General features: G+C 42.4%; 1 protein-coding gene across 2 annotated transcripts in view; it reads left to right on the forward strand.

The window, feature by feature from the left end:
• Positions 1-6,170: 6,170 nt before the first annotated feature.
• LOC311040771 (guanine nucleotide exchange factor DBS-like) overlaps positions 6,171-27,713 on the forward strand; it is an 87,049-nt gene continuing 65,506 nt past the window's right edge. The window contains exon 1 of one of the 2 annotated variants that reach the window (XM_084051123.1): positions 6,171-6,440. In XM_084051123.1, coding sequence (XP_083907249.1) covers positions 6,311-6,440 — 130 coding nt within the window. In that variant the 5' untranslated portion in view covers positions 6,171-6,310. Of the gene's footprint in view, positions 6,441-13,668; positions 13,755-27,713 lie in introns of those variants that run through there. The other variant, XM_084051125.1, reaches the window with a different exon arrangement.

The raw sequence follows: 27,713 nt of genomic DNA on the forward strand, positions 1-27,713 counted from the left end.
CCGTTTGCTGCCCTGATCGACCATATCCTTATTTACCAAAGGTGGCGTGTGTGTGTGTGTGTGTGTGTGTGTGTGTGTGTGTGTGTGTGTGTGTGTGTGTGTGTGTGCGTGCCAGCCATTGTGATTGACGAGAACAGCAGAGAGGTTTTCCTATTGGCAGTTGGCTGTGCTTTTGATTCAAGTTTAGAGGAAGCTCTCCTTACTAAACAAGTAAAATACCAGCCATTAGTACAAGCCATTATACATCTAGGCTACAAGTGTCAGCTCATTGTTTTTATATTTGGCAGCTTGGGCCATGTCCACAGGCTGGTGGTCAGGGGCTTGAGGATAATGGGGTTGTCCAAGTGTAAGGCAAAGCAGCTTGCAAAATATTGCTCAATCTCCTCCATTATAGGCAGTCGATCTATTTGGAGGAGAAGTTGCTTCCTGTACCCATAATTCTTTCTCCGGTGTTGGTAATATGTCAGATGTTAACTGTGAATAAGTTCATGCGCATTTGTTGTTTATATTTTGGACTTGTTTGTACTCGAGCACTGAGACACAATATTGTTTCAAGTGAGTGGAAGATCAGAAGCAACTGAAAAATATTGGTGCCCTTGTAATGTATTTTATAAATGTGGACTCAAATAAAGAAATTTAAATGTGTGTGTGTGGTGCGTTGCCACAGTTAGCGGTGGGTATGCTGTTTTTGTCGGTGAGAGGACGTTACTTTTTTTTAATGTGGAATGTGTTAGTTGTTGGTGCGAGGTACTGGCAGCAGAACAGAGGTAATTGGAGGTGATGGCTGGAGTCAGTGCTGGCTAGACAGGGAGTCTGCCTGGCTGGCTATTAGGCTAATGATAATTACGAGGCGGTACTCCTTGACACTGGAGTCGTTTTGTGTGCAGCAAGCTTTCATGACTTGGACTGAAATATTGAGTTGTATTTTCCTGTTAATTGTTAGAGATGCGAGGCTGCTCACTGCTTTTAAGAAATCTGTGTGGTGTCATTGTGGAGCCAGAGCCAGTAAGGAACTTGCAGTGGTGCGTCCAGACCTTTTGACCCCACTTGGGCCATACTCATAAGTAGCGTACGCGCATACACAGACACATGCATGCATACACACATGGGTTGGAATAGCATTTTTTATACATAATATAGCATTATTAAAATGTTTGTTCACTATCCATAGTTGCATATCTACTTAAAGGACGACTTCACCGCTTTTCAACTTATCTTCATATAATTGGTCCTCACTAATACTCATGATAAAATGGTACAATTTTTTTCTACTCGGTCTGTGTCTCAGAGGAGGGCTGTGGACAGTTCAGAGTTCCGTCTACCAGTGACATCATCAATGGGGAATCCAAGCTAATAGAAACTGCAGGCTTTATATTCCTGGAAAGTTGCAATGCAATAAAATAAGCCATTGTTCTCGGTGTTAATAAAAATCTAAATAAAAAATGTGAAATCTTGTTGGAAAAAAAAGTATAAGTAGCAATACCACAACTAAAAGGACTGTGTTCAAAATGTTACCTGGGTAAAAGTATACATGAGTATTGGCATCAAGTATACTTTAAGTACCAAAAGTAAAAAAAAAAAAGATTGCTCTGAATTTTCGAAGGGAGACATTCTGAGCGATCTGAATTTCCGAACGAAGAGAGCACCCCAGGCCATCTCCAGTGCACTCAGCATGTAATAGAGTGGCACCCTAGGGTGGCCACTCGGGTGGCCCATGCTACCTGTGAACTTGACCCCCAAAATGCTTCAAGGGGGGCTCCTCAGTGGCCAACAGTATAAGACTGCGTGTAACACTTTGTTTGAGCTGTCCCACACTTGGAGTTCTTACTGTTGCTTGCTTGAAGCACTGAGGCATATTGGGAATTGAAGCTTCTTAAGTCATTGGATAAGAGTATCATCTAAAGGTCTAATCTCAAAGGATAGTGTTTAAAGATTTTTTTGTTTCTTGTTACAAGAAAATGTTGGCCAGAATTGGCTCACCCAAAAAGTAGGCAAACACATGCTGGGAACATTAGATTAGATTTAGCTTTTACGAGCGAGAAAATCTCAAACACAACGAACCTCATTCTTGAATATTTCGTTACGTGTAAACCATTCAAATGTGAAGAGATGATCTATGAAAACGTAATCAAAGTTTACACAGCACACTTTTATGGGGATGTGCTAGATTTAAATGCTTAAAACCTACACTTTGTCGACCGGGGTTCCCCAGGGGTCTGTAATTAGTACTTCATCCCCTCCTTTTAGCAGACGCTATCCCTCTACACCAAATCTCTTGGGAAAATGGCCGATCTACAAGCTCCCAACATGGTGCATAGTGATGCATTTTCAGCTTGTAGAATTGCTATTTTTGGTGTATGTTCGCCAATTTCCTGGGAATGTTCACTTATTATGACATGCCCAGAATAGAGACACTGGGTTCATGTGGTTAAATATTTTTTCTTTTATAGGCATTTCTGCCCATCATAAGATGGAGAAACATGAAATATGAGGTAGAGAGTAAAACGGGTCATAAGCCCTTGTGACCCCATCACGTCCTGATTATGCCTGTGTCTACTTGTGACCCCATCACGTCCTGATTAGGCCTGTGTCTACTTGTGACCCCATCACGTCCTGATTAGGCCTGTGTCTACTTGTGACCCCATCAGGTCCTGATTAGGCCTGTGTCTACAGTTTTTGCATACAGTCACAGTATAGTTGCCAAATAATCTCAAAACAATGTGTATTGAGGACAGATCGATACCTCCAAAATGCGTTGCTCCTACATAATCAACCCGTAGCTGTTCTAAACCTGTCAGTCCGTTACAATTGAAGTGCCAGCACCTCTTCAAGATCTGTAAAAGCCACCATTGGCTTCATGCAGTAAACCCATACACTACCTTAAGGTAACCCCACTGACCCGAATGTGACTTTACTCAACACTTCAGTACCTTTTCATTTGGGTTGCATAGAATATTCAGGAGCATGATGCCACTTTAGAATTGAGTCAGGATTGTCTGTATGCAAATATTGTGGGAGAGGGGCTGTAAATTAGAACCTAGAGCATCACAATCTTGTGGTACGTGCACAACTGGTTGAGCCACCAGGGCACCTGAGCAAATGACCGTTAAGTTGATTTGGATCTGTGGTCATATTTTCCTGGAATAATGGTAATTTCACTGTAAATTCTTGAGTTTTAATTTAATTCTGGGAGTGGGAGCCTTACAGAACCTCTTTTACAAGTCGTCGCTGTCGACTAAGTAGATTTAACCATTTATTGCAACAAATGGAATACAGTTAAGCTTGGCGTTAAAGGCTCCGCTCTTGGAGATATTCCCTGAATTTTGTCCGAGCAGCATGCTAAGCAAAATCAGGGAATGCTAAGCAAAACCCCCATAGGGATACAATATCAAACAATACATTAACATTAGTGTGAATGATCAGATATAGTATATCACAAGTATTTGAATGTATGCCAGACTCTGATCAAAAGGTGGAGGCTGGGGTGGAGGAGGCAGCTAAGCAGCAGTGAAGCAGGCAGCAAGACAAGCAGAGAGACCTATAGTGAATGCAAAGCCGTATTTAAAGGGACCTTCTTGTTAAGGTGTGAGCTCTGATTGGAGTATGAATGTGTGACGTTATGACCAGCAGAGCTGTGAATGGGGAATCGAAAGCTGATGTTCACATCAGCTGACTGACAGGTGACAGCTGATTACAGCTGAGGCGTGCAAGACTTCCGTATCCTTCATAAACTAACGCTATGCTTCATTTGTCGTTTTATGTTTTGTTGTAAATGAATGTCCTACTTTGTCATACTACAATGTCACACAAAAGTACCAAAAACAGACGATCTATAAGCACACAACACGTTTTCATTCATTGTAAGCTTGTAGATCGGCTATTTTTTTACCATATTTGAAATAGTTTTTAAGTGAAAGTGGTTAAGTTTGAACTAATGAAAAATGTGAGCAAGAGCTTGTGACTTAATAATAACTACAATGGATCCATTGTAATCCAAGTTCTTTTTCCATTTCCTGAAAAGTAACGGTTTTGAACATACACGTTTTTCACCCGACAGTGACAAAGTGTAAGTGAAATATGTATTTGACAAACAAAAACGGGTGACAAATGGCCATGGGATTGTATGTAAATAGCAACATGCACCCCCCGCTTCCCTCCATGTAGGGAAATTTACTTCCCCAAAAAGTGCTGACATCTTATATCATCTGTTTAGTATGTAATAGAATAAATCGGAAGTTAGAGAAAGAGCACACAGCTAATAGTTTCAATCTGTGTCATCCTTTACATTCAGCCAAGCCCTTATACTGGTAATCTGTTGATCAACAGCGCTAGCTTGCTAAATGAGTGGTACCTGTGGGGTCTAAGGCCAAATACTTCCACATATTACTCCTTATCATCCCCATCATCATCTTTCATAGTTGTCTGTCCCTCTCTATTGTGAAGTAACTAGAAAATCCGTAATCTCGCAGATAAAATCATCGTCCGAAAAAAAGAAAGAAAACATTTCAGCCCCCGTTGACAGACTAATCAAATGAATCCAGGCTTCAGCGTGATGTCAACACTAATGCCATGATGCTGAGAAATGCTGAGAAATGCTGAGAAATGAGCATCCCTACTTTAATGACCGTGATAAATAAGTGGTCATTAAGTGTTCCAGATTGTATTGAATTATAGTTTCCTGTGTATTGGTACCAGTACAGAGAAGTCAGGCTATTCTTCCTGTCCATCCTTCTATTCTATGAGCCTTTGACTCTGCCCCTTCCATTTGATGGATTAATGAATCTAATTGGAGGGAATTTGATATAATGAAAAGTGCATGACTGCCTCATTGCCTTTGAAGTTTAAATAGGGACTGCTTGAGTGGGTGTGTGATGATAACAATAAATACTGGGAGTCAACGGTAATGTGATATTCTGTAGAGAGGGAGATGTTAAGCATACTGAGCCCAGAAAAAAGCAGTAGGCATTAAAATAAATCTTTAAAAAATAATATATATATATTGACCCTACTTTTGCCACCACTGTCTGCCTCTCAAATCCAAATAAAAGAAAGGGTCTGTTTTCTGTGGATTTCTAGAATGGCTAAAGACAGCCATACTCCAACAGAACAACCGACATCAGTTCGGTTCGGCTCGTCCAAAAACTACGTTGTGACATCATTCAGAGGTGGGTGGGATCAGAACTAATGTTGGGTGTTCGGTGCGTCCGAGATGTTGTGACTACTCTAAGTAGTTTGGTTACTGTGATTGGTCAGAAGTTGCTCAGACGTTCCGCTTCATTCAGCCCAGTTCAAGTTCATTCTGTCAGCAGTGAGGCCAGTGAAAACAGCTGTAGTTTGGAAGAGACACAAGCTAACTTTTAGGAGGTACAAACACCTCTGAAATCTCTATGTCTAGTGACCATTCATAAACACTTCATAAACACAACACAACCTATCGCTAGAAAGGGCAAAACCTCCGTACCTCCATTCATCAAGGTATTCATTTAACCATCTGTTCTGCCTGGCTGTGTTCTGCCTGGGTCTTTTCAGTGCATGATGTCTTTGTGTGTCTTTGTGTAGATCATGATAAGTTTTGAATACAAGCCTTTTACTTGGTATTGCTACTTTTAAGTTTTTAACATTAACTTTAACTTTAACATTTTTAAGTGCTGCCTTCCACCACTCATGCCCAGGAAGCGAGCCACTTCTGTCTTCCAGTCCTATGGGAAAGCATGGCTGGTTATGAATTGTAGATTTTCTGGTGTTAATAGACTCTGTTTGACCATGTATTATCTCTTCTCTTGTGCTATAGGTATTAATTGGGCGGAGAGCTTAAGGGATAACAAAACACTTTTGCTGGCTACACACAAAGTACACAACACACACACACACACACACACACACACACACACACACACAATGCACACACGCAGTGTGATCGTATAATTAGCTGAAGGGGATTTATACTGTAACCACGCCCATTACTTCCTCTCTCACACATAGCGGACGTGAAGCCAGATAAATGATCTCTCTCACACACACACACACACACACACACACACACACACACACACACACACACACACACACACACACACACACACACACACACACACACACACACACACAGGCTATATGTGAGGAGGACGAGGCACAGACCACCCCATTAGATTTGGCTTGCACACACATGCAACACAGCATGTGTATATGTGTGCACATGTAATGCAAATGTATCTCGTTTAAGACACTTTTACAGTAGTTCAACTTGCGATGGAAGAGCTTAAAGACATGTAGGCTGAAGGAAAACATACACTGGCTTTATTTTGGTAAAATGTCACTTCTGGAGTTAATTGGAGACAGTCAAGATGCACTGACTGAGCTGTTTCACAGTCTGTCTGTAACCATCAGTCTGTTGACTCGGGGACAAGCATACAGGAGCCATGTGTGGGACCTGCAAACAGGTTAGCTGTGTGTGTGTGTGTGTGTGTGTGTGTGTGTGTGTGTGTGTGTGTGTGTGTGCGTGTGTGTGCGTGTGTGTGTGTGCGTGCGTGCGTGCGTGTGCGTGTGCGTGTGCGTGTGTGTGTGTGTGTGTAAACCCTGCGCCACTATTTTGGGTATGTCATTTATAGGCTAAGTTGTCACCTGTAACGATGATGCAATGTGTTGTAGATGGGCTATTTTTGAAAATGCAACAATGTTCATCTTGTGGTGTATTATGTCATAACATCTGTTAAATGAGTGCGACCGACAGGATTTCCTACAGACACAACACTGTTACCACCACCCCCAACATTATTTTGCTGTTGCCAGAATTGAGTTTATTTTTAGTTAAGTCATAAAGCCTTAACCACTTAACCCCTATATACTATGTTGACCAATGTCTCCCAGGGGTCAAATCCTGATCCCCTCCTTCTTCCCTCTACACCAAATCAACTTTCCAAAAATAGCTGATCTACAAGCTCGGCTCGCAACGCATTGTGTTCTGAGCGTGTAGATCGGCTATTATTATTATTTTTTTCTTATGTTCATACAAATTACGTTTTTTCAAATTGATTAGAAACTTTTGCACTTTTTAACCAAATATCGGTCAAAATGATAATCTGTGATCTAGGATTCTTCCAAAATCTGGATTGACTTCAGACCCAAAAACCTGGCGTCAGTCAGGCTGTTATACTGAGAGGACAGTTGTGTTGCTAGATGGTCTATTAGACAACGGAAAAGCTCATTTATGCTTTGTCGGACGATTGTGTCATTGGACAAAAATGACCTACTGTATTTTCTTCTTCTTTTTGTTTTGCCGCGTCCTATTTTCTAATATGTCAACGCATCCATTGAAAATGTCATTTTTGTCAAACAACAAAGTTCAAGAGTAGAGAACTTTAGAATGTAAAACGTGGTGTTAGTCATCTTTTCACAAATACATTGGTTACACTTTACTTGAGCATGCAAATTCATGAACTCCTCATTAATTCCTGGTCCTCACCACTAACTAATGGTGAAGTCACTATGACTTTACCAAGTGTAATATATCATTAGTTAAGCATGTTATTCCACAGTTCCACTTATATGCCACTTCTCTGCCCACGCCTATGAGCACTCATGCTCATAGGTAGTAGCGAGGATGGTTTGATTGATTGATTGATGTACTTTATTTAGTAAGACATGAGAACAACAGTACATGGAAGTACAAATTCACAATACAAGGTCTACTAAACTGGAAGACTCATAAAAGCACTGAGCTTGTTTCAAATGAGTTCCCCATGCACACAAATCATGATGACATATAAGAGACAGACAGATATACACAACTACTATAGAATGTCATACAATCAGTTTACAGGTTACTGGTATGAAGAGTGAGAAATATGTACAAAAGGAGAAGGAGAGAGGGGGGGGGGGGGGTAGGGGGGTAGGTTAGGTTAGGACTTAGACAGGGGCCATTTTCCAATTGCAGCCTCCTGAAGGTGTATCTTTAGGGCTGTTTTGAAAGAGAGTAGGGTTTTACACTCCTTTACTCCTTTTGGTAGGGCGTTCCACATTTTTGATGAATAGCATGAGAACGAGTTACTTCCCTTTGTTGAGCCAAAAAAGGGTTGGACAAGGTTTGTGGAGCTGCCTCTGGTATTGTGATCGTGGACATCATTAACATTTTGGAAGTATTTTGACAAATACAGGGGGATCCCAATGTTGTGATATATCTTGAAGACCAGGCCCATAGCAAGTTGCTGTACTCTGTCCGCAACCCTAAGCCATCCAATCCTATCAAAATGATCAGGGGTTAGATGGGTTTTGTAGTTGAGGCCAAGAAGTAGCCTTACAAGTTTGTTTTGGGATGTTTGGAGCCTTGTTTTTAAGGCCTTGGAGGTGTTGTGATACCATGAAGTACATGCATAATCGTAATGACCTTGTATGAGGGCCACTGCAAGAGTCTTCAGAGTCTTCTTACTGACTTTACGATCAATACTCCGCAAATAGCGTGTTTTTTTGTGGACCGTGTTGATCATTTTTTCAGCATTTTTGTCACCAGAGAGGTCAGCCTCCAAGATAGAGCCCAGGTAGGTAATTTCGTTTTTTCTTTTGATGATATCATCACCCGCTTTGATCGTGAAGCTCTCTGCCTTTCTGAGGTTAGGAGTGGACCCAAAGAGGATGCATTCCGTTTTGCCCAGGTGTAATGAGAGCTTGTTGTCGGAGAGCCAGATGCAGATCTTGTTGAGTTCAGAGCTGAGAGTTTTCTCAACCTGCAGCCTGTCCCTGTCCGAGACTAGCAGGGCCGAGTCATCTGCGAACAGGAACAGGTTGCAGTCGCAGGCTGACGACATGTCATTCACATATATCAGGAACAGTAAGGGTCCTAGTATACTTCCTTGGGGAACACCACAAGTCACTGGGAGGGGGGGGGGGACTGGGTGCCGTTTACTTCCACCACTTGCTCCCTCCCTTCCAGGTAGGATCTCATCCAGTTCACTGACGTGTCATCAAAACCTATTGCTTTGAGCTTATTGATCATAATCGGGTGATTAACGGTGTCAAAAGCCTTCTGGAGGTCCAGCATGACCATGCCGCAATATTTGCCCTTTTCGATCTCTTGTTTGATAGAGTCGTTCAAATAGAGAAGGCATGTGTCAGTGGAGTGGTTTGTTCTGAAGCCAGATTGGAATTTGTAGATTAGATTTTTCACGGCAAGATACTTGTCGACCTGTTCATAGACTATTTTTTCCATGACTTTCGAGATGGAGCTTAGAATAGAAATAGGGCGGTAGTTGCCAGGGTCTAATTGGTTTCCTTTTTTGAACAGAGGGGTCACCCTTGCTTTTTTGAAGTCGTTGGGGACCTGTCCCTGTGTGGTGGAGAGGTTTAATATGTGGGTAATGATTGGAGCAATGGAGGCGGCTGAGTCTTTTAGAAATTTGGGGGGGATATTGTCGAGGCCTGTGGCTCTGTGTTGATGAAGAGCATTCAATTTTTTAAACACCTCTTCTGTTTTCACAGGGGAGAGTTTAAAGTCATCTTTGCAAACACCCTGTTTTTCGTAAAATGAGACAACATACTCCTCACCATATCTCCCAGAGTGTGGAGGAAGTTTTTCAACCAAATCTGAGGCTACGGTCGTGAAGAATATGTTGAGGATTTTACTCACTTCGTGTTTGGATGAAATGAGAGTGTCATTCACCTTGAGGCTTAAGTTTGAAAGCCTGGTTTTCAATTTTTTGCTGCAGCCTAGGAGGTTCTTGAGTAGCCTCCAAAGCTCTCGTGTTTTTTTTTGATTTTCCTCAATCTTGTCATCGAGGTAGCTTTTTTCTGCTAACAGGAGCATGCTATTTACCTTGTTTCTTAGCTTGTTTTTTTCCTTTTCAAGTTTAGCTACGTGGGATTCGAGACCTTTGTTAAAACATTTGGCTAGTTTGATCCTACTTTTATGAAGCTCAGAACACTTTTTGTCTCTGACTTTCATGGCAGTAAGGATGTCCGAATTCATCCATGGTACCGAGCGGGTTTTGACCCTGATGGTTTTCATGGGAGCCACACTGTCCAAAATTTGAATGAATTTGGTTTTGAAACTAAGCCAGGATTCGTCTACCTGTGTGCTGTTTAGAACGTCGGACCAATCCTGTTCCTCCAGTCTGTGATCTAAGTCCTCACTCTTATAATTTTTGAGGTCTCTGATTGTGACTGTTTTGTGGTAACCGGTCTTAGGTTTACGTTTCTTTCTGGTGCAGAAGATCATGTTGTGATCAGATATGCCACAGGTGGAAACACCACTATTTAGGATTTTTTCCTTGTCCGTTGTTAGAATGAGATCTATGGTAGTTTGAGAGGAAACACACAGCCTTGTGGGCTGAGTGATCAGCTGGTGGAGTGAATGCCGATCACAACACGCCTTGAATGACTTATACACTTATACACAGACGCTTCCTTGCGGAGTATGTCAGTGTTAAAATCACCAAGAAGAATCGTCTCCGCATGGTCCACTTTAGCTAAGCATTCATCAAGTCTATCATAGAAATCAGTCTGGTTAGGAGGTCTGTATATGGTACCGACTAGCACAGGTTTGGCATGTTTAAAAATGATCTCGACCCACACAGCTTCAATGTTTTCATCCATCAGGTCTTCCCGAAGGATGCAGACATTGTCAGTATGAACATACATGCAAACACCCCCCCGTTTCTGTTCCTATCTTTCCTGAAGAGTTTGTAGTTTTCAATCTCAATCACAGAATCAGTTATCGCTTGATCAAGTTTTGTTTCAGAGAAAGTTAAAATGTCAACCTTACCATCATAAAACATCTGCTTGATTTGAGTTAGCTTGTCTCCTGCTAGAGAATTCACATTAAGATGTATCATGTGCAAGCCAACGCCAAACGATTTGATCATTTTTTCAATGGATAGGTGTTTATCTACTGAGAGATGTTTAGGAGCAGTCTCGGGGGGGGAGGGGGGTGTAGTGTCCATCAAAGCCATTGTTCCGTCGTGGGCAGCCAGCAGTGGGGGTTGGGGGGGGTTGGGGGATTGGGGAGGGTTGGGGGGTTGGGGGGGATGGGGCGCGGAGGTCCCAGCACGGCCTCTGCTAATGGTTCCATCACGGTCTCTGCTGGGACCCTGGCCGTGGAACGAACCGTAGGTTTGTAGCGGTGCATCAAGGTCTCTGCTCCGGTGAAAACAGCTAGGTGACTCCTTGGTTCCACGTTCTCGGCTACGCTGCATCTCCCGGTTGATCGCCGTTGTGCGTCGGTGCAAGCGTCCTCGTCGACGGCTGCGGTGGATACGACGTCGGTGTTTAGGTTGATCATTTGGGTTGATTCGTCTAGTCGAGTTGGTCGGTCTCTGGTGGTTGTTCAGAGACCAACCCTCCTCGCTACTCCTACCCTTAAATAATGATATATTACACTTGGTTAAGTCATAGTGATTTCACCTTTGAATTGATGAGTTCATGATAAATTCATGAATTACTGTATGCCTTTAATTAATGATCAATAATTCATCATTAATTAAGCGTTAATTACGTGTATGAATTTGCATGCTCAAGTAAAGCTAAATCATTTCTGATGTTAAAATAATGTAATTTTGAAAAATGTCGTACCAGAAAATTGGTAGGAATTTCCCATTTGTGCCCATTATTAAGTTATTATTTCACGAAATTGTAATTGAAATATTACAATTTAGCTTAGCATCATCTCAAAAGTATTAACCTTTGTACTGTAGCTCAATAAATACTGGGGGCACACACATTAATCAGCAAGCCCTTTGAAGATTCAAGGATCAATGAGTTTTATTGTCATTCCATAAAAGTACAAGTGGATGAAAGGAATTAAATTAGTTACTCAGGTCCTGGTTAAAAAATAAAAACAAAATACAATTAATAGGAATATCCCTCTACACATAAATACCTACTCTATAGTGCAAATGTAAGTGATTGCACAAGCCCACTAACAACATAAGGCAAATACAAACAGATAGAACCAGACAACAGTATTAAAAACAGTGTGATCAACTGTTCACAATCTCACAGAGTTCACAAGTCTCACGGCTTTAGGGAAGAAGCTGTTCTTTGGCCTGGTGGTTCTGGCCCTGATGCTATGCTCACTCCTGCCTGAAGGGAAGGGGGCAAACAATCCATGTGCAGGGTGGGTGGCATCCCTCATGATGTTGGAAACCTTTTACCTACACCTGCTGGTGTAAATGCCACTGATGGCAGGTAGGCTGTGCAGACTTCACCCGCTGCAGAGCCTTCCTGTCTGCAGCAGAGCAGTTGCCACAACGTGATGCACCATCATGTCACACAGTGCCAAATGTTCCTTTGAATATCGATAAATATATACAAATGTGTGTGTTCTAAACAAACCCTTGTCAACAAAAACGGAACATCTTGAAGTTAAATTATGAAAACGTAGGCCATTTTCTCAGCAGAAAAATATATATTTTTGAAGGAATTAGTATGATCTAGTGCTGATGATACTTTTCGTTTGTTTTTCAATCATTGATAGTTGACCTTGGTCATTGATTACCCCATATACCTCTATTGACTAGCTAATGGATAATGTGCACCTGTGCCCCATTCTGAGAGACCTACTCTTTCATCATAGGGTTAGTCTGCAATCGTTTTCAGTCGTGAAGCTGTTGCCTACAATACGGATGTTTATTTTAATATCGATATTTTGAGATTCTGACAGCACACTTTTGGCTGTCATGGGAACTAGTCTTCTCTAGCCAGCCTTATTGTTGCTGTGCAAACCAAGAATGTGGAGCATTGTTGCATATTGACTCACCAACAGTCTAATTTGCTTAACTGACGGACAGAGAGGGAGAGAAACAGACAGACAGTCAAGATAGATAAACAGGCAGAGAAGCTGTCTTGCAGAATGATTAGATAGACCAGCAGGTGGAAATACTCAGTTTACCATGTCTGCCCATCTGTGTTGTTGGTGTGGAGTGGAGAAAAGTAGACAATACCGTAAGGAGAACCGGGTCAACCGACAAGGTGAGTTGTGGGTGTGTGTGCGCGCTCGCGCAATGCACGCACGTGCAGTACTAACTCGTCTGTGCTATCACACTAGTTACAGTGTATACAACAGTAACTATGTGGACAACCTAATAGCCACGTGTGTGTGCACCACAGCATGCATGCATGTTCTTGTACACACTTGCACAACAAGTAGTTCACTTGTTTTCATGTCCCAGAAACCACAGTGGAATGGGGATTTATAATTGGCAATACTGACTCCATGTGTGTCAGTGGCATGTGCCATGTGTGCAGAAACATGGGTGAGCATGCACGTGTGGGTGTGAGCTCACGACTGTGTGAGTGTTTCGGGGCGAGGCTATAGCTATTGTAAACAGACAGATGCTGTGTAATTGTATTTTAAGTCTAGGTTGCTATTGTTGTGACGGAGTAGCAGTCAGTAACTGGCACTAAAGCCTATAAGACCTCAAATCTCTCCCAGCAAGGATGCTCGGTTAACACACGCACACGCTCTGAGTGAGGGAGGGGCCAGGAACAAGGAGTGGTGCAATCAATTCACAAACTGTGACAGGTGTTAGAGGGAAAGCGAGAGAGAGAGAGAGAGCAAGGGAGGAGGAGAAGGATGGGGGGTGAAGAACGGCAGAGACAGCTATGAGGGAATCTTCTATCCATACCTGTGGAGATGAGTGGAGCGAGGGACGAAGCAGGGCATCATGATGTGATGGAGCAGTGTGGAGGACAGGGATTCGTTAGCATCTCGCCAGAGGAGATGGCCAGTTACTATGGATACACACATTGCTGTCAACAGCTGCACAGTGAGTTGTGTGCGTGTGTGCGCGTGTGTGCACGTTCGTGCGTGTTAGTATCTTAAATAAGGGAATAACCAAACATCTGCTGTCACTCAACTTAGCTGAAGTGGTCTTTAGTTTAGTTAAAACGTTCTTTCTGTACTACTACAACTGTTATTTTTTCTTCTCTCCTATTATCCAAATCTGAGACTGGTATTGTTTTTGTTTTTCTACCCATAATCCAAAACCGAGACTGTTGGTCTTCTCCCATAATAAGATTATGACGAGAGTAGTTTTAATAATCTAATATTGAGACTATGCTGTTTTTTCCCCCATAATCCCAAACTGACAATTTATTTTCCTGACCCTCCATATTAAATATCAAATGTATTTTTAGGTAGCAGTAAGAAACCTTTACCTTAGCACACTACTCTAGTATAGAATGTGTGAGCACATTATTATTATTATTTTCATTTACGGACACAGTCTTTCTGACTTCTCCCTTTGGCTTGTCTATAACATTTTCCAACTGTATCATGTGCAGTACATTTAGTTTTTTCACTATGTTGTATCACCTTTTGCCCAGGTGTATAGTGGACAATGGGGAATTGAAAACGGATGCAGTAAATGGCAAAGTAATATACCATATCCTTATTTACCAAAGGTGTCACAGACTGTGTGTGTGTGTGTGTGTGTGTGTGTGTGTGTGTGTGTGTGTGTGTGTGTGTGTGTGTGTGTGTGTGTGTGTGTGTGTGTGTGTGTGTGTGTGTGTGTCAGAGAGAGGGAGAGCAAGTGAGCCTAGTATAAAATAAAGTGTGTATAAGCGTGCACATCCTGTCATCCTGACAGTGAATATCTAAATGTAGCCCTGTTCCCTGCGGACATATCTGTTTTTAGAACCTCTATGAAGTTGGCTCTTAGTAGGAGCTATTCTGGAAACCGCTGTCATAAAGTCTGTATGTGTATTTAAAGGACTGCACGTGTCAGTCTGTTTGATATTATAAAGATTACCGTAGGAAATAGAAGCCCTAAAATAATTGAACCAAATAAAGTTTGGAAACACAAGTAGCATTTTGCTTCTTCATTATAAGGATTTTCTGTTGTTATTGTTAAGTCCCAACTATATTATTTGTGTCATACTTTCTCACGTGTTGGTAATTTCGGGTATTTCGGTATGGAAGCGTTTCATTGCTATTAGAATTCCTGAAAATGTGTGCTCGATTTGCGGAAATGTTTTCTCTTGCATTGTCACTCTTCAAAACCCATGCTGTTAGTATGAGTCACTCATAATTTCCAGTGCTTACACTATTTACCACAAACTGGTGATGTTGAAAGCATTAGGACATCATGTGATTTCACGGTCCGGGTCGGAGCGGGTCTGACCACATCCACTGACCATGTGGACGTCAGCTGTCAGCTGTAGACAGTGTTACCTTGTGAGCTCCCCTGCTATCTCCTTTACTGTTATCCCATCTTCACTCATAGCCATTTCCTCCCAGCAGGGCACAACTTCCTCTTTTGGGACCTTTTGTGTTCCCTCTGTCCGTTTCTCTCTAACCATCTCTTCTGTCGTCTGTCTTGTCTGTCTGTGTGTGTGTGTCTCTCTCTGGCACTTTTCTCTCTCTTCACTGGAGTTTAATTCTTGGTCAGCTACTGAGTGTTTGTGTGTGTGTTATTGAACTCTTATTCTAGTAAAATAACCCTACATTGCTGCTGCAGAAAACCTGTCTCTTATAATGGTAAGAACCTTGTTTAATGGCACCATCTGTGGCCTGAAATGCACTAAATTATTTTGACATTTTCGTCATTTCCCAATCCCCCATGTGTAGTGAAGTGATTTTCACTGTGAGTTTCACTGGGAGAGCGTAACATGCTTGGTGGTTCATGCTATCACTCTCAGACAGTCCTCCCCCCACTGTGCCCCGACCAACCAATAGGAGTCACTAGTACAGCAACTAGTACAGCAAGGTAAAGGTCAAGATCGCCTGCCAGCCTCCCATCCACCCACGAAGAGAGCCAGTCGTGTTTGTTGGGAGTGTCCGGCCAAGCCGGAGGCAACGCTAACTAAAGTTAAACCAAACACCCAAGTTGCCTTGGGTCCCATAGGTCAGTAGACTGGTTCCAGACGAATCTGCCATTGCAAAAAAAAAATTGCCCTCGGCAGATTAGGTCTGGCCCCTCTCAATATTAATTATTATAATAATAATTGGATTTCTCCGAAGTTGGGAGGGACCAATGAGGGCCCAGTTTGCAAATATGGGGCATTTTTTAAATTTGTCCCTCGGAAATGCAGGTTCCACACAGAGATTCCAGACTAATATCTACGCAGTGATATTAGTCTGGCCATGCCAGGCTAATGGGTCAGGATCATGGCAGAGTTTGTAACTACAATATAAGTAGTAGGGCAGAGTCACACACGCAGAGTGTCCCGTTACGGCGTATAGAGGGCTGAGATACTTGTGAAGTCCAACACGTGTGAAGCTTGGAGTTCAACAATGGTGGAGCTTGATCAGGCATCAACCAATAGGAAAGAAGTGCCGTTGACCCCACTTGGCAGCCATTTCGCTTGTAGTTTTTTTTCAGTGAGCCATCCACTCCTACATGAATTGAACAAACTACACACCAGAAAACTGGCACCAGAGCCGACTCTGAACGGCACTGCCCACACCCTGCAAGACAGCATGGGGAAATTGACAGACAGACACAGGACCAGCAACATAGGGACTTTGTCCCACCTCTGCGTACTAAGTAGAGTCTCAAGTCTTTGCTCTCGAGTCCTGAGTCAATTCCCTAGTCAACACAGGCAAGTCCCAAGTCAAGTTCAAGTCCTACACTTTTTGTTTTGAATCCCAAACAAGTCCTAAACCCTTTGTTTCGAGTCCCAAACAAGTCATAATGCTAATTAATGTAAAGATTTACATAAATCATGAGCATTTTTTGCAATTTACATTTATTTCTAAACAATGGTTCTTCCAGTCCAACAGAACACAGTGCTGATACTGTACTTTTAATTTCCTCCTTGAGGACAGGGTTTAACAAAACAATTTTACATGTCATACAAAACATTATCAGATAAACTTGAATAATTTGAAACTTGGACTCTATCAATGCACAAAAAAACATTATGACACTAGGTGTCACTGACGGCCTGGATTTCTGACTACTAACATTAATAGTTGGACGCTTTTTAAACATTAAATATTTGGCCTTGTTGTAAGGTATTAAGTGACTTGAAAAGACTTGAAGTCTCAAGTCAAGGGGGCTCAAGTCACAAGTCATTGGCGTTCAAGTCAAGTCACTGGTGTTCAAGTCCCAAGTGGAGTCAAGTGATCAAGTGAGTCTAAAGTCATAAAAATTGGGTCTCGAGTCCAAGTGCCCACGTAGTAGTGGTGGTGGTAGTAGTAGTGGTGGTGGTAGTAGGCAGCAGTAGAATCCTTACAAATGCTATTTTGAAACGGTGCCATGTTCGTCTGCTGTGCTTTTTGGTGGATGCATTAACATGGCTCGATATCTTGCACTGTTTTTCTCATCAAGCTATCCTCTCTTATCTGATTGGCTCTTGCATGGTCTTTACTCCTTCTATCTGGGTTCCTGTACACTCTGTCTCTGTGTTCTCATTTCTCTATACACGTACACCATCTCAATTTCTATCTGCCTCCCTTCTTCCTATCTTCTCCCTCCCCCCTCCCTCCCTCTCTTCTACCACACCACCTCTGTACTTCCACCAGCATATTTACTTCTATTTCTACTCCCTAGACCTATTGAGCTATGAATGGCATTTTATTGTACTAGTTAATCTGTTACTGTTATTAACTATTCCAGTAGTCAACATGACTCAAGTCTCTCTCTCTCTCTCTCTCTCTCTCTCTCTCTCTCTCTCTCTCTCTCTCTCTCTCTCTCTCTCTCTCTCTCTCTCTCTCTCTCTCTCTCTCTCTCTCTCTCTCTCTCTCTCTCTCTCTCTCTCTCTCTCTCTCTCTCTCTCTCTCTCTCTCTCTCTCTCTCTCTCTCTCTCTCTCTCTCTCTCTCTCTCTCTCTTTCTCTCTCTCTCTCTCCCCCCCCCCCCCCCTTAACCCTAGTGTTCAGAGATGCCAGGGTCACGTGTCAAAATGCTATTTGTCATACGATTAAGTTTATAGGGCATAAGTGGTTAACTGTAGGTATCATATGACTGTAAGATATGAAAAAAGACGGTTAGCAATGCTATGCATCTGTGTAGATAAAGAGACATTTTCAGTCCCTCCTGGACACCGCAAAACAAAGTGGAATACAATGGAACAGACACAGCGAGCAATCTGCCTAATGACGTGCTCCCATAGTGACAGTGTATTAGCTCCTGCATGTTAGGAGGCTGCATGCCTGAAGTCAGGTTCAATGTTTAATCTCCTTTTTCACTTAAAACCATTAACACCATACCACTAGGCGCCCATCACAGCCCTAATGTCTGAGTCTCTCTCTCGCTCTCTCTCTGGCCTTTGTAGAGCTTGTGGAAGTGACCCAGGAGGTTGAGGTGCCGCTAAGGCCTCGAAAGGTTCTCTGTTCGATCCCTGTCTCCCCCCTGGGTTAGTGTTGAAGTGTCCTTGAGCAAAACACTGAACCTCTAATTGCTCCTTGTGAGCAAGTTGATGCCTTGCATGGTTTCCTCCGCCGTCTGTGTGTAAAAGTGTGTGTTCATGAGTGCATGTAGTGCATATTGTAAAGCACTTACCCTTTTGCACACACACACACACACACACACACACACACACACACACACACACACACACACACACACACACACACACACACACACACACACACACACACACACACACCTCCCTGCAGTGCCACCCAGGCTGCAGTATGTGAGGTGTACGTGAGAGAAGAAGTCTGATAATTGGCCTGATGATCATCTGGCACGACATCTGAAATCCAGATGAGAGAGCAAAATAATATGAGAGACAGAGGTAACGCAATGTTCCTACTCCTAAATTTATAAAAATGGATGTTTATAACTTTAAGAGTAGGAAATGTGCACACAGCACCTTCAAGCATCTCCAGTGTGCCAACACCTACATAAACCTTTTGGCCTGTCTTACTATTGCAGCTATTCTTAAATTATTTCTTTCTTTTCATTAATGTGTTTATTATTAATGCTGGTACAATGTCTGGGGAACAAGAACAACAGCATTTTACTCTTATACTCATACACAAGATGTAACCATAACATACTCTTGTATCTTGAATGAGAGGAGATAAAGGGAGAGAAAATCAAGAGGGTGTTTTTTTTTAAGTTTTGTATAAAGATACATTTAATGAGTACAGCTCATTGTCCCTTGTGATGTTGCTTAGTTGTGGTACTTCCCATGCATGTGTGTGCTCATGTCCTTGTGAGGACCACATAAGGAGCTAAATGTACCCAATACAGCTAGGCAGATGAGGAAATATTACACATTATATATTTCTTGTTCTGTCATTCAGACTGTCCTCATCATTTATGTCTCAATATGTTTTATTGTTCTTTCTTCCCTTCATGCTGTTTGTTGGTCACTTCTTTATGAACCTCTTCCTGTTTATGCCAACGCTGACCAATAGCGTTTGATCCTGGAACGGAAGGAGCCAATAGCGTTTGATCTTTACTGACAAAAATGGAAAATAAACAGTCCGGTCAACAGTCTGGTCCCAGTCTACTTCACATCCCATGAAACGCTCGCGCACACGCAGGCACACACGCGCGCACACACGTCTCCTCAACATCCCATAAACACAGACAGTAGTCTACTCTGCATCCCATCTACACACACTTGCACCGGTGTTTCTCTTTTTCTCTCACTCACACACACACACACACACACACACACACACACACACACACACACACACACACACACACACACACACACACACACACATGCAACCTTTCCACTATACGTTTAATATATTTTGCTGTCCTTTTTAATCCACACACACACATACTGCACAAATGTGTGTCAGTATCTCCTCCTTTTATGTTGACGGAACAGTGAAGAGAGGGGGGTAAATGAAAGCACAGAGTAGGGATGTGGGGCACCTAGCTGGTATCTAACCACATGGTTGGTGTAATCGATGGCTCTCCTTGGGCTCTCACATCTTCAGCATCGAGCCCCTCACATAAAAATAGGACTGAAGCATAAAGGCATTTTGTAGATTGGCTATTACAATTTGGTGTGAGATACTGTTGTATGACAGATTATCAATTGGCTTAAAGGAGAATTCCGGACTACGTTTTTCTTACCTTTTTATATGATATTACTATATCCTAGGACGAGTGGTACAGTAGAAACATTTCATAACTCCATCCAGAGTCCGCCGCAGCTAAAAACCCGAGCGGACGGTCCATCCTCTAGATTGTGTATTTTTATCGCGATTTTATATATATTTTTTCATATCTGACTTTCCTAATGACAAACTGTGAGACTTCTGGAGGGGCGCATCTCACACAAACACCATGGACAGTTTTCTGTCATTAGGAAAGTCAGATATGAAAAAAAAGAAAAGAAAGTAAAATCGTGATAAAAATATGCAATTTCGATTTCGAGCATGGACCGTCCGCTCCGGTTTTTAGCTGCGGTGGACTCGGATGGAGTTATGAAAATGCTCTACTGTACCACACAACGTAGTCCGGAATTCTCATTTAAATCATTGTAGGGTGGGTGATGGCTGATTTAACCTGGCCTGAGTTACATAAATTAGCCTCAAAGCTGTGTGTGACTACACACACCTGTTCGATGCATAACAGGATAAGGGAATGTTCACACTTCCATGACCGAAAGGGAGTGACCAACGAACGCTGAAGCGTCAAACGTGTCAATGTTCAACAAAGAGTTGAACTCCACAGTACGGCATGTGATACAACTTCTGCAACCGGAAGCTCACCCGTTCACTCGCATAGAATGAAAGTGAATAGGACGTAACTAAGTTTCAGTCGCACATGTGTGACAATCCTCCTATAATTTGAGTAACCTCTGTCTGTAGTGGTGAAGCTACCCGGTTCTCCTCAGTGGCTGGAGCAATTGCTCTGATTTTGCACACAGCTATTGACCATTACCATCTGAACTTAACTGTGAAGCCCGTTTTTCAATTTCATCAAATCTCAGCTTCTTATTAGCGTTTATGTGTCAAACAATAGGAGATAACGTTGCCAGGTTTCGCGCATGAAACAAGCAGCAAGGTCTATGAAAACAAGGCCAAACGAAGCAAGCCCTACAAGCAACAAGGTCTATGAAAAGAAGGCCAAACGAAGCGCCTTCACACATATACATTGCCTCTTGGAAAACAGCCAATCTACAAGCTCAGAACGCGTACCCACACCCACCTGCACTTTCACAAACAACGCCAAAAACACACTACCACCAATATTGCCCCTAAACCGCTTACAATAAGCGAACATGACAACACCGAGACACATTCCATTCACTGTGTTCCGTTCACCGCAGCACACCAACTGCACAACAGAAACACGGCGACATCATTTACGCACGTTTACACAGAAAACATTGTTACAGGTGTGTGTGTGTGTGTGTGTGTGTGTGTGTGTGTGTGTGTGTGTGTGTGTGTGTGTGTGTGTGTGTGTGTGTGTGTGTGTGTGTGTGTGTGTGTGTGTGTGTGTGTGTGTGTGTGTGTGTGTGTGTGTGTGTGTGTGTGTGTGTGTGTGTGCGTGCGCGTGACGGGACCCGGGGGTTCCGCGGCGGGGGTTGCCCCGGGGGGGGGGGACCGCGAGGGTGGCGCGACGGGACCCGCGGGGGGAGGAGGGGGGGCACGACGGGACGCGCGGGGGGGGACGCGCGTCAGGACATGCAATAACCCCCAGTTTGCAACTACTTTCGGGAGGGAGAGAGAGAGAGGGGTGAGAGAGAGCGAGGGGGAGAGAGAGAGCGAGGTAGGGAGGGAGAGAGAGCGAGAGAGAGAGAGAGAAACAGGCTGCGTGTGTGCGTGTGTGTGTGTGTGTGTGTGTGTGCATGAAACGCACTGCAATCCTTGGTAGCACGTCGCGTTTAAGTAAATCTCTCCACCTGGCAGACACACAAAAGTTCATAATCTAGCCATTGCACCGTGTCGACTCTCCGAAAATCTGTACAAGCTAACGATGCGGCCGTTTCACAATCTCGCCCCTAAAGACGGTCGCCCCGGATCGCACCGAACGGTCTGGAGTGAGCAATCTGCGCCTAATTGTCTCGCCCCTAAACACGGCCGCCCCCCATCACAACGAACGGTCTGTGGTGGGCCATCTGCTTCTAAACAGTTAGGTGGAGAGCGTTTATTTGTTAAGGACGCCCATGCATTCTCCACTGTTGAACGTGCACCCTTTAAGTGCATATCTGCTTGCACATAATTATTAATTATATTGTTGTTGTTAAAGGCATTGTAGGGAACATTAAGCCTACATTAAAAAAATATTTATATATATATTTTTTGCATTTTTTCCCCTCTATCAGCCACTATATAATGATGCTGGGGTGTTTTCCTGCATTGAAACACAGGCCTCATTCTGAAAACCCTATTTTCCCTATTGTTGTTGTTGTTATGTTTGTCCGGGACGTAAGGAAGTCTATGGAAGTCTATGGAGGCATCACCCCCTGGTGGCCGGGAAACGAACTGCACAAACATAAACAATGCAGGGAAAATAGGGTTTTCAGAAAGAGTACTGTGTTTCAATGCAGGAAAACACCCCAGCATCATTATATAGTGGCTGATAGAGGGGAAAAAATGCAATAAAAATATATAAATAAATATTTTTTAAATGTAGGCTTAAGGTTCCCTACAATGCCTTTAAGTTGAAATAATAGTTGTACAATATAGTTGTACTATATCTATATATCTATATCTATATATATATATATATATATATCCTCCTATAATTTGACTAACCTCTGTTTGTAGTCGTCTCATGGTGAAGCTAACCGGTTCTCCTCACTGGCTGGAGCAATTGCTCTGATTTTGCACACAGCCATTGACCATTACCATCTGAACTTAACTGCGAAGTCTGTTTTTCTGTTTCATCAAATCTCAGCTTCTTATTAGCGTTTATGTGTCAAACAATGGGAGATCACGTTGCCAGGTTTCGCGCAAGAGAGCGAGCGTGTTTGCGACGGGACCCGGGGGGTTAATATTCAAAATGATGTTTAGCTGTTTGACTTACTTACTTTATTTTCTAGGACATTTTGTTATTTTTTCTGACACAAAACACAGGTTTAAACAAGGAATCAAATCCGACTTCGAACAGGGCGGGGGTTACTAAGACTCATGTGACCCATGCAGGGTAAATCACCCAAGAGAGGAAATAGACTATTATAAACCCTTGGCCATTTCCTGTCCTGGAGTCGGCACATTATTATCTAGATGTTTAGAGGCCAGTTGCGTGCACACACACACACACACACACTCACACTCACACTCACACTCACACACACGGACTGATTCAAGTGAAACTGTCCTGTCCATCCAGGTTTAACAGAATTAATGATTTTGGTTCTTAAAAAGACAACTGGGTTTTGTTTGTTGGAACCACAGGGGACCAAAGAAATTGCTATGTTGCTGCTTGCTAATAATATGCAATTATAAACCCACTTAACTTCAAAGCAGGCTGTATTTATAGTCACATGGTTTGTATGTTTAACATAAGATGTGATACATGATGTCATTATCTGAAGGTAGATTTCTGAAAAATGATGCCATATACAGTAGCGTTTCTTTGTGTTTTCTCTTATATTTGTACTTTAAACTATGGTGAATGTGATATTGATCCATTCCAAAGGGTCTTGGTAGGTTTAGACATGACCAATGGCCGTTTTAAATCTGATGTGCTCAAATTCCCCCTGAATTCCTTAATTTAGATGTTGCTGTAAGTGTAACAATTGACCCATTTTAGCATTTTCACAGTCAAATTAACACTCCAGATTTGCTGCAGATCTTTGCTTGTGGAACTGTCGTACCAATAATCACGGTAAAGCACACCATCTCATGTAATATTGCTTAATTTCACATCCGTTCATATTCACACACCAACGGCGCAGGAAACGATGCAAGGCACTAATCTGCTCATCGGGAGCAGTTGGAGCTTCAGTGTCTTGCTCAAGGACACTTCGGCAGGCAGGCAGGAGGAGCCGGGGATCGAACCCTGGAACCTTATGATTCCAAGATGGCCGCTCTACCTCCTAAGCCACTGCCGCCCCACAAAATTACTCAAACAATATTGTAAAAAAATCTAACAAATAAAAACAACCTCAGTAAAAAGAAGATCAGTGGCAGGTGTCTGGATAGTACAGTCATGTACACAGTAAAATCATCAGTGTTAACCCATTAAATCCGGGAGCACATCTACAAATGTCTTCTAAATCCTAGGTTTTCTGGAAAAAAAATATATATCAGTGGTTCTCAAACTTTTTCATGTCTAGGACCCCCAAAAATATATGTATTTGGCCACGGACCCCAATCTGAAAATATTTTGTTCCAGGGACCCCCAGAAGCAAAGATTTCAGTCAAAAATGTTCCCTTTTAAAAATATCTACATTCATAGATTTGCACACATTTTCAAGATTTTTCAAAAATAGCAGATCTACAAGCTCATAGTGCCACGCTATGAGCTTGTATATCTGCTATTTTTGAATAGCCAAAGTATAAAATAATGGTTATAGCTAAACTCTAAAATGATACAGATTGAACGGGTTAATCTAACTCTGAGAGTGTATGAATGACAGTATTAAATACACTGACAAGTTTACTGTGTGAGAGAGAAGATAAGTAGGGGATGAGACGTGTTTTCCTCTGTGCGCGCGTGCATGAGTGTATTATGACAGTGGGAGTAGATTATCCTCTTTATGTCTATCAGCACTGGTCACATACAAAGGTAGCTGATGGGTTTGAATCTCCATGACCTAGAATCTATCTATCTCTTTGAATGTTTTGTAAGACAAAATGTAGACAGAAAAATTCACACAATATTCACAAGAGAAATTCACAGTGTGAATTCCTGGATTTACGAATTGGAAGATATAGATATTTATTTATTCTCCCCAAAACTTTGTACCCTTTCTCCTCCTTCATACTTTAACCTAGAAATGTCATTCAAACTTTAAAATGTCTGGCGCCTTTAGGAGTCGTGGGCTTGTATTCAACCTTTTGAAATACTGAACTTTTTAAACCTTCAATTTTAAACTGGAAATCAGTGGTGAGGCAAATGGTGCTTTGTGGATATTTAGACACTGAGCCCACACTGTTTCTTCAGGAACAGTACTAAACAACTTCAAGTCATTCAAGCAATTGAGAGACGTTTTTATGGCATGGCTCTTAAGAGGCGAGCTGTGTAGAACAGTCTGTCTGTGTGTCTTTATCCGGGGCTAATCAAACAACTGGACTGATCAGCACCAACCTTTTTGTGCATGCCAAGGAAGTACCAACATGCATTTCTTTTTTACATCCATTTTATTTAAAAACGTTGATTTGACAGTGGCAGTCAGATTGGGTTGAAACCATGCACAAATACGGCGATGACTCATGTCATAATACTGACGTCATAGATGACTGACATCATACGTCATAGATGACTGACGTCATAGTACTGGCCACACGAAGTCCGAGATCCACATGGAAGACCCCTTTTTTCCCTTTTTTCCCATTTTGTGAATTCATAATCTCTGATTCACATCTCTTCATATTTGGACATGCTCACAAGTACCCAGTTTTCCATTGTGAGGACGATTTAATGTGGCTTCGCCACTGAATACATGCCTTGTGATTTGTATAGCTTCGTTCGCAAACTGCACACATACAATTTACATGTATGCCTACATTTTATGCCCCCCTGTTCTTTAACTTCCCATATTCTCTCCTCTCCTTTGATGAAATGTACCTGCTGTGGTCAGGGCAGGCCCAACACCAGAGCAAATCAATAAATACTTAATCCTCTTCGTTCCCTGTGGATCAATAAATGGGAGATGATATTCACGAGGGGGCACACAAAAAGTGTGCCCACTTAAAGGTTTTCATGAATGAGTGCTTTATAAATATAATGTATTATTATTATTGATACTTTATTTATTTTTTACACACAATCAATCTCATGACTATTCTAAATATTATTTTCTCACTATAAAAAAAAGAAGGGGGAAAACAGAATCTTATTCAGGCTAACAGCCAAAGGAGGCAGAGACGGAGGGGCAACACCCCACTACTTGACCTGGGTCAGGGTCTGCACTGCTTTTAATATAATTTATTGTTGAGTGCATACTTTATGTAGGCCTGCCTATGTCTGTATTTCTGTATTTCGTGTTAAGTTTTACAGCAATTGATGATTTGAGGCATTTTGTTCAAAACGGACCCCTCCTGCAAACTTTGGAAACCAATCTTAGTCAATCGGGATGGAATATGAAAAATCGGACAGATCCGTCTTGATCACATGACTATAGAAATAATGTGTACCGATTTGTGTGATGGACAAAATCAGTAGGAGTACTGTGTTTTGCTAAATTGGCCTGCTGGTGGCACTTTAACAGAGCGATGTGAAATAAATTGGGCAACTAGTTCTGCTCTGGCCTCCTGGGAGTGTGCGTGCACAGTTTCACGCCGATCGGTCCAACGGTGTCGGAGATTTTCTGTCCACAGACGAACACACGGACGGACAGGGGCGAATACATAGTCTCGGACACGCCTTCAGCCTGGCGGAGACAATGATGGGGATTCTTTCCACCTGCAACATTTTATTCAGACATTTGTGATGTGTCGGGCTGTACAGTGGAGAAAGACAGGGATGTGATGACAAGCGATACTGGATCCACAGACAAGGGATTCCAACCATTGACTGTGCGTTGGGTGCACTAATTGCTTCAGCCTCCAGGGAGCGCTCTTGGTATTTGGTTCTTGACAGAGTGTGAGTGAGTTTAGAAATGTGTGTTTTTCTCAGGATGGCTGTGAATTGAGCCTCCTAGTGTGTATTTGCATGCTTCTTTGTCCCTGTGTGTGGAGCCCTGGGTCCGCCTGCTGTTTGTGTGTGTGCGCGTGTGCATGTGAGAGTGAATGAATAAAAAAGACAAGCAGAAGCGAAACAGTGTTCACTCTGTTGAAGCTTGTTCTCTATTGACACATTTTGCAAACTGTGTTGTTGCAGTGTTGTTGGCAACGATCAGAAGAGAGAGAGAGAGAGTGCGAGAGAGAGAGGGAGAGAGAGAGAGAGAGAGTGTGTGCATGCGTGTCTGTGTCTGTCTGTGAGGTAGTGACAATCGGCAACTAAATGTCATAAGTCGAGCTCTCTTGGAGGCTTGCTAGGGTTGACAGCTGCTCGATGACATCATCCAAACAGACAGTGGAAGCAGATGAGAAGGAGGGAGGGATTTGTTGTGACATCACAAGAACTCTTTATCAATGGCACAAAAAAAGACTTACTGATGTTTACATTTTTTTTTTACAAGTAGTCAAACATCAAATCTGTATTGTAGGATTACATTTGCATTACCAACTACTGTATATGTAAAACAAAGAAAAGAAAAAGGGTTTCTTATGCACATACATGTTAGGTTCTGAGGTTAACTTTGTTCTTACTTTACACATTAAGAGATACAGGAGCGCTGCATGGGTCCATAATTGTATTCAACTGAACTCAGGTGCTCTTTGGAGACGGGTAAATCATTGGACATACAGTACACTTTTTAAGTTCCTTTCCTTTGGAGAATCACTGTAGTAAGTACTTCAGTTGGCAAGTACTTCATCCAAGTGTGGACCTTGATGAAGGCTCTCTAAGCCGAAATACGTTGGTCACCTGTGCCAACGTATCGTCATTAGTTTAGTTGGACATACAAGGTTGTGTATACTGCATAAGTAAATTCTGAGGTGTGATTCATGAAAGGGAGTGCAGAGCCTTGATTTGTGCAGGTAACAGCTGTGTATCATTTTTTTTTGTAAGTCACAATGCTCCCGTGGAGATGATTTGCATTGTGCCACTCCCCATTTAAGACCATAGAATTCAAGCGAGTCCAAGCG

This window comes from Gymnoscopelus microlampas, assembly GCF_963454915.1.
Source record: "Gymnoscopelus microlampas genome assembly, chromosome: 24".
Lineage (NCBI taxonomy): Eukaryota > Metazoa > Chordata > Actinopteri > Myctophiformes > Myctophidae > Gymnoscopelus > Gymnoscopelus microlampas.